This window comes from Nematolebias whitei, chromosome 5, assembly GCF_014905685.2.
Source record: "Nematolebias whitei isolate Nwh7 chromosome 5, NemWhi1, whole genome shotgun sequence".
NCBI lineage: Eukaryota > Metazoa > Chordata > Actinopteri > Cyprinodontiformes > Rivulidae > Nematolebias > Nematolebias whitei.
In genome coordinates this window covers 23,610,908-23,619,350 of record NC_056502.1, presented here as the reverse complement: position 1 = coordinate 23,619,350, position 8,443 = coordinate 23,610,908, and the positions used below count along the sequence as shown (strand labels likewise).

At 40.6% G+C, this 8,443-nt stretch overlaps 1 protein-coding gene across 2 annotated transcripts; it reads right to left on the bottom strand.

The window, feature by feature from the left end:
- Positions 1–320: 320 nt before the first annotated feature.
- LOC119409475 (zinc finger protein 626) lies at positions 321–4,437 on the bottom strand. Of its 2 annotated transcripts, XM_037676370.1 has the most exons (5): positions 4,353–4,437; positions 3,557–3,722; positions 3,356–3,471; positions 1,412–1,555; positions 321–1,300 (listed from the first exon to the last, which is right to left on the bottom strand). In XM_037676370.1, exons 2-5 carry the CDS (start codon positions 3,696–3,698, stop codon positions 485–487), a joined length of 1,218 nt encoding a protein of 405 aa, XP_037532298.1. In that variant the 5' UTR covers positions 3,699–3,722; positions 4,353–4,437; the 3' UTR covers positions 321–484. The 2 variants fall into 2 exon arrangements, with proteins under 2 accessions (XP_037532298.1, XP_037532299.1); XM_037676371.1 differs by lacking the exon at positions 4,353–4,437 and having other exon boundaries at positions 3,356–3,466; positions 3,557–3,677.
- Between the last annotated feature and the right edge of the window lie 4,006 nt (positions 4,438–8,443).

Sequence of the window (8,443 nt, the reverse complement as noted above, 5' to 3'; positions counted from 1 at the left end):
GTACATAACATTTCTTTTGCCTAAACATGTTAACACAGTATCTCTACAAGGCATCTAGCTTGTTCAAATGATGTGATTATTTGATTTGTTTCAAAGAAAAATAAAGACAAAACCAGTTTTAACAAAACGAGTTCATTAACTCAAGACATCAAATAAGTTTATAGCACACATTTCACACAAAAACAACCGAAGTTATTGGAAAACTGAACTTTTTAAAAAATAAACTACGTTTTATGACGGTGTAATAAATGGGTTTGACAACTGGTTAGTCAATTTACAAGATGCATCTGACCATAATTTCTTCTTCTTTTTTTTTTTTTATCAAACAGATTCAAATTTGACAACCTCTTAAAAAATGATTCTCAAAGGTGTTTGGAAAACCTTCTCAACTATATTGTCCTCCAACCTAAAAGAAAAAGGGGCAACTTCATGACTAAAAATATTCAAAAAGCACAAACTTTTCTGCAGGGTCCCCATGTTCTAATTATCTTTTTGCACTTGGGGTCTCAGGTTTCTCCTCTGGGTGGCTCTTCTGGTGAGCACTCAGGGTGCGCTCACGGCTGAAGCTCTTCCCGCAGGTCGGACAGGCGAAGCGTCCAACGGCGTGAGCCCGCAACATGTGGGCGTCCAGCTGCTCGGGACGGGCGAAGCTCTCGTCACATTCCTCACAGGGATGGGCTTTCCGTGGCGTGTGTTTCTCCTTCTTGTGGGCGCGGAGCTGAACCAAGCCAGGGAACACGAGGTCACAGTCGGGACAGGGGTGCTGACGGGGTGGAGTGGGCTCTGCTTTAGGCTTCATCTCCTTTGCTTGACCCTGAGGGTCATCTTCGGCACTTACGTCTTCCGTTTCTGATTTGGGAGTTGCTTTGGGAGGACGGCCACGCTTCGCTCCGACTGTTTTTCCCTTTTCTTCTGCTGGCTCCAACGTGCTGCTGGCCTTCGCCGTCTCCTCTACCTCGTCCTTCTTTCTTTTCTTCCCCTTTTTCTCACCACCTGCGGGGTCTTCGGTTTTGGGAGGCCGCCCACGTTTCTTGATGGGTGAAGCGCTGCCATTGCATTGCTGACCTTCAGGATACTTCTCCTGGTGCTCCAGCAGCTCTGATTCGGCTTCAAACCCCTGCCCGCACTTCTTACAGTGATGGGTTTTTGTAGGGTCCTCTAGCTGTTCTGCAGTCTCATCCGGGCGTGGATGCTGGGTCAGGCGATGAGTCCGCAGCAGGCCAGGACTACGGAAGACTGCGTTGCAATCTTTACAAACAATCTGTCTCTCTGGACACACCTGTCTCCTATGAGTTGTGAGCTACAAATAAAATAGACACACAAAAAGTAAAATAATTACAGGTAATGCCAGAAATGCTTTAGTTTTCACCACCTTACTAGTTTTTTTTAATTAAAGTTAAAATCTTCCCACCTCTGAAAACGTTTTAAAGCTCTCCTTGCAGTGAATGCATTTGAAGGGTTTGTCGTCACTGCTGTGCATTGGCTGGTGTTGTGTTAATTCCTCTGACGATGGAAAAGAGCGGTCGCACACGTAGCATGTAAACAGCGTGTTTCCCTGTTAGGAGACAAAATTAAAACAATTTAAGGCCAAAAACAAAAATCCCTTTTATTAATGATCACTGCAAAATGTTAAGTTGGAAGATAAAAAAAAGGATTTTACTCCCTAGGATGTTTTACCTATTTATTGCTTTTATAAAGTCATGATCAATATAATTTGGAAACAAAACAACTTATTCAATGACAAAGTGAAAATAATTTTTTCTTTTTCTTTAGGCTGTTCCGCTCTACAGACTGTCACAGCAAGTGAACTCTCAAAGAGATTCAATAATTGTTTTAACGCTGGATACCCTTCCTGACGCAACATGGACTCAAACCCACAGCCTCAGAATAATGATTTTATTTTATTTTTACTAAATAATGCCAATTAAATAAAAACATATGTGCAGAAATTCACTTTTGCATAAATATTTACCCAATTTAAAATGACAGTCCTAATTCAACAGAGATCCATCCACTTGGTGCTGGAAGTCTTGCAACTAGAATCACTTGAAGGTCAGTGGATGAATTTCAAGTGATTGCAGTGTAAGAACACCTGTGTTTAGAAGAACTACTCATCACTATTGCTGGCTACCGTTACAAGTCAAGGGATGGACATAAGGACAAGGATTTCCAAGGCCCTAAACATTCCCAGGAGTTGATTAGTAAAAAATGTAAGGAATATAGATCATGTGTAAATTTACCAAGAGCAAGACATCCTCACAAACTGAGTGACTGTGAATGAAGGAGAACAATGAGGCTAAGTTTACACTGCAGGCTAAACTGTCCCAAATCCGTTTTGTTTTTATCCCCGTAAGCAACTCATATTGAATTTTTAAATTCTTTATTATGGCCGTCTGAAAGTGACATATCTGATTTTTATCAAAGCGACCACTTTATGAACCGTCAATTCGCATTTGATCCAACATTTGTTAGTGGTGTAAGGGTATGAGAATCGATACCAAGTATTAATACTCATCCTAACCTCACGCAGTTTAAATCATGAAACTCTGCACATCTTCAGCTACAGAATAAAAGTCCAGTTGCTTCGGTTCTGTTCTTTTTAAAATTTGCCTTCCTGATGACTGAGGATAAACAGCAGCATTGTTGGAGTCAGACCATATCAATACTAACGTGGAGGAACAGATACTTGGGTTTGTTTCACTTTTTGTGAAACGTTTTGATCCCTTTATAAAAATACAATGCTGGGCTGAAGTAGCCAGCAAGAAGCAAGATCAAATGTAAACACTAGATGAAACAATCATGTCTGATAATGGTTTAATCAGTTCTGATAGCAGAACAACTTTAAAATCAACACACACATGCTAATGTGTGTGGCGTGAATACTTCTGTAACCACAGCATGATGCATGTGACGTCACGTCTTCAGGGCCATAGTCACATTGGGGTTTGCCGACAGTGGCATTAAAATTATAACGTGAACAACCATGCAATAAAATGTATCTTCACAAACAATTGGAAGTGAGCATTCAGAACTGCAGCATGACCATTGCCTTAGTGTAAATGTGTTACAAAGGGTTTAGATAGATTTATCAATGAAGAGGCACAATTATTTATAAAGTGTACAGTTTTAATACACTTTATTATTGACTGAGGGTTGCAACTCTAAATGTGGGGACAATGACAGGCAAAGGTAGAGAACTGGCTGACATGATGCAGAGAAGGATGTTAGAAATGCAGCTGCCAGGAAAACGATGAAGGGAAGATATATGGATGCAGTTAGAGAGAACATGGAGGTAGTTGGGAGTGAGGACAGAGGATGCTACTGTGCACACAGAACCACGCGTTGTGCAATATACCTGCTGAAGCTGTTGTTTGTACTCTTCCCGATGGCTCTTCTTCATGTGCCTCTCCTTGGCTTTGGCATTGCAGAATGTGATGAAACACTGGAAACACTGCAGGTTTTCATGCTGGTCTGACAGATCATGCAAGAGAAAATGGTTACAGTTTAGATGGACGTTTGAAACAGAGCTGAACCTGTTAAGGAGCGCACCACTCACAGGACTGGACAGCAGGTGCCTGAGGTCCATTCAGAACGAGAGGTTTGCACGGCTCTGCTGGCTTTTCAGGGGGAGCTTCAGGAGGTGGATTTGGGATTCCCCCCATCACGATCTCCTCTACGTTCAGAATCTCTGAGTCCATGACTGCAAGTAGGCCAAAGTTGTTCTGAATACAACACAATGAGCAAAAATAAACACATGAAATATATCAAAACACACCAACATGATTAACAGCGGGAAACACATGCCTAATACAAACACAAATGATCAAGAAATAAACCAAAAAACCTATCAAAAATAAAAACTTCTTATAAAGGTGAATAAATATAAATGCTGATGGAACGATTTATGAAATAGACCTAGCAATTCAGCTAGGACAAACACTCAAGTTTTAGTTCAAGTTAACCTAAGGCCCCGCCAGCTAAGCTAACTAGCTAAATGCTAGCTTTTAAGTAACCGATAAATAGCTGCTATAAAAAAACTGAATAGCCAAATAGGTTAGCTAAACCCCTTAATTGTCAACCATATTCAGACAAAATGTATACATTTGCATGTCGCTGGCGTGTGTAAAGTACCAAGCTAGTTGAGCGGGTTAGCGCTAGCTAGCTACTCGCTAGTTAGCGCTAACAACAATATATCGTCATTCAAAAGAGCACCGCAGATTTTGTGCCTGAAGTTTAAACCAAGCGCCTAAATAAATCTGCTGAGGAACAATCTGCGGTGCATAATATACCCTACAGTAAACTTATATAAAATAATACGGTGAAAACAAAATATTAGAATGAGTAGCGGTTACCTCTACGCGCTCTCAGAATGTAGTTTGACTGAGTCAACCCTAGAAGTACAACAGATAGATTGTACACTTCCCGTGCCTCTGTGTTGTGATTGGTACAGTTAAGATGGCTGCCTGCGTTGGGAGAGCCTTCGTTGTTTGTTTTGTGCAATAAAAACAATATATCAAATAAAAGTCTGCACATTTTTACAGTAGCTATTAATAATGTTGTACTGCAAATAATAACTTTCCCGTAAAATAAAAAATAACACCTAACAGAAATGGATTCTACGGTTAGCGCACTCCTTTTTAATATATCGGATGATGATCTGGGTAAATGGCGACGCAGAAGCCTGCAACGCTTCTTAAAACAGAACAAACTCCACCCACCCTGCTAGCCACTTCATCGCCTGGGATACAAATGGTGTGCAGCCACGGTCAAAGAGAAAATTATGTTTGTTTCCAAGTTGTGTGTTGCTGCTACCAGTTAAGACTGATGTAGACTGTACATAATAAAATGCGGCAAATATAACATCAGGACCTTTTTTTAAACAAGGACCGTAAAACCAGTTAAAAACTTGACTTGTTTCTTTACTATGAAAAAACAGTAAAGTAATCAAGTTATGTTTATTTGTGCAGGTGAACGAGAGAACACACAAGGTCAACGATATGGAGGTGGATTTTACTTTTGTGTCTGATGTGCAGATGTTACTCGTTTAAAACTTTATCTGAATATGAAATTTAAAAAAAAAACGACCAAAAAAAGGGCCTGAATTTTAACTCTACACATGGCATAGAATAATAATTAAAAAAAAACAGCAGCAGCATTTGTTAAAATGAACAACTATTTATTGTTGTAATATTGAAAGGTAATAATGTAAGGATAAGGATGCAAATTTCAACTCATCATAAATTAAAACTGTGTAAATTTATTTGGCAGCACATTATTGACAATGTCTTTAGATTATGTTCCAAGAAAACATGATAAAAAATTGCAGTTTTCTGTTTACACTTGTACTTATTTACCCAATATTAAAATACTGATGATGTTTGAGACTTTCCTTCAATTTTTGGGGATGTTTTTACAAGACAATTTAAAAAAGTTAGAAATGCACTTCAATAAATAGTAAAATGAGAAAAAAAATGGTGCTAGTTAATTTTATATCTGCATATTTTTCACAGTTTCATTATCCTGATTTTATACATACAGACTTATTGTATCGTGAGTTACTGTGACACTTGAATGCACCAGATCTGTAACATATTTTAATAGACGTGTCAAAGATTTTACAAAAAGTGTTGCTGTTCAAAAAATACAAATTAATAATTCCATTATCTTTTTTTCTTTTACTGGTTTCTTGAAATCAAAATAAATAATGCTTGAATTCACAGAACTAAAAATCTGCTTACAATTAATGTAAAACTAGATCAGCTCAAAAATAAATATTAAAAAACAAACAATTCTGGTACAGAGTATGGTAAGCCTCTTTTCACTTTCCCCCTCGTGACAAATTAATATATTTACAACTGGTCTAAGAGTTAATGAGACATCATAAGGAACATTTCTTGTTTAAAATGCCTCAAAACAATCCTACACAGGAATGACGGTGCTGGCGAAAAGCACCATGGACAAGTAAGGATGGAGGAGTTTGGGTTAACACACACCAAAAAGACAATTACATTCTAAATAAGAACAAATATTCTAAAAGTACAACGTAAACTTATAATCAGGATTCAAACTAGTTTTATGATTTCATGCCTTTTCCTTCAGAACTGAGTGATTCCATGTTTCCTTTACTTGATCAAAGAAAAGCCACCGTGACTACAATTATTTCTCTCTATTTGATTTCTAAAGCAAGAAGTATGGAATTTTGAAAAATAATAGTTTGTGGCATGTCTGATTTATTTTCTTTAAACCAAATGAAACAAAAGAACATAAGAGCGGTGGTTCCATACTTTCCCCCAGAGGTTGTAGCGTCACTACTCTTTCCCCAAACTGCCTTGATTATGAAAATTCAAAAAGCAGTTGTGGTTGCGTGAGATACAAAGAAAGACGCAACACTTAAGGCATAACACTCGTGACGTCCTCTGACAGTCTCCAAACCGACACCTGCCCCCCTCACCCTCTCCAAGCTGCTCGGGCCAGTGGCCAGAACCATCGTACCGATTGGCTGCGTCGGGCAGAGGACTCTCCTCCAACAGGATGGGACTGGGAGTATCACTTGCTCTGTGAGCCTTCTCTGAAGGAGGCTGAGGGGGAACTGAGTCCTGAGTGTCCGAGCGGCTGCAGTGGATCAGAGCCTTAGACACCTCCAGTCTGAAGGCCATGAAGGTCAGAGGTGCGGAATCTGCTCTGCAGTCCTGCCGGTACAGGAGCCAGGAGTTCACCAGAGCCGCATCCGTCAGGTACCACAGCACCGCTTGGGGCCAGCAGGTCGGTGCAGACGCCGTCATGGGGATGGAGTACAAGTTTTGCAGGTCTCTGCTGAAACGAGCCGAGGTCTGGGCCTTCTCAAAGCAGTCGATGAGGGAGGTCATGCTCCTCTGGCCGTTCCCAGCAGTAGAAAGTATGAAGCCGCTGTAAGACCTGCGCAGCATCAGCTTTCCGTCAGAGCTCACAAACTCATCCCCAATGTGTCCTCGGGCCCCTCCCACTTTGCCCGCTCCGTGTACCCCAGCAGCTAAAAGGCGTTCCAGCATCGCGGGGGTGGACAGTTCCTGCTTACAAAGGAACACTGTGCTGCCTTTAGGGACCATTTTTTCCACCGTGTCCTCTTTGTCCGACAGGTCCAGTTTGAGATCCACATGTATGAGCAAACCGTCGAGCCCAGTTAACGTAGAGCAGTGGAGAGACGGCTTGTTATCGTGATTCGTACTGATCAGAGGAAGCGAGTATTGATCTACGGCATAATCACCTTGATGTTTGAGTGACTCGCACCCTGCGTTGAACTGACACAACAATGGCAGAACCTTCCACAGAGGATCAGTCTGCGTTTGTAAACTGTTTGAGATGTTGCTTTCATACCGCCCGTCCCTGCTTGGAGAAATGACACCCGGACTGCTCGGGCAAGCTTTACTCTGCTCTTGGCTGTTTACATCACTGTTAAATGAATCTTTAGAAGGAGAAGTCAGCTTCAACGTGTGAGACAGCTCAAGGAAACGGGTTAAGTTGATGGCTTCGGCAATCAATGGTACCTTCGTAGACTCCTCCCAGTAGAGCCTCGGACTGGGAAACTGAAAAGCAACAACAGACTTATTGACTTACATTTCTGCTGTCCTCCATCTAACTACCAACAAATAATTTAAGAACTCAGAGCAACAGGAATACAGACCTTCAACGTTCCCATTGCAATATGGATCCCAACAAAACATGCAACTTCTTTGGACGTGACAGGATTTTGTACGTTGGATTGTTTATTTGTGCAAGTGGCAATTTCAACCCACGTGTCCCAACTAAAATATTTGGAGAAGTAATTAATGGGCTCTCTTGTCCAGTTTTCAACACTTTGAGCTTGGAGCTGTATCGTAGACGTTGGCAAACTATGAAAGAAAGAAAAAAAAGCATTTGGTCTTATAATACATGTAAGCTATTTTCTTCTTCAACAACTTAATGTAAAAATGAGTAATTTACTAAAATAAGAAACAATGTTTACAGTCTTATGTGCTTTAGTGTTGCCAACTGAAAGCTTGAGGAGGTAAAAAATAAAGTATTACTGTACCTTGTCGACGTTTGACTTGGTTGTTCGCTTCTTGATCTGTACTGGCTGAAGTACATCAAAATGTCTGCTTCTCTGTCAAGATGGGGCTCAGATAATCCAAACTTCTTTATGCCTTCTTCATCAGAGCTCTGGAGCAGAAAGTCCCGGAGGTCTGATGGATGCTGCCACTCAGAGTCAGATGCAGCTGAAAGATCAATTACTATTATTTAATGAAATAATTAGAGAATGGAACTTAAATTCGTTGCGAACTGTGAGCACAAACCTTGTCTGGCTGTGAATTCATCCACTACTTCACTGACCCCAGGTTCTGATTGACCTCTGACAACTGTCTCCTGATAGTCTGCTGGAGATGGTCTTCTTTCATCTGTTTCATCAAAATTTAAATAGTTTTCCCAT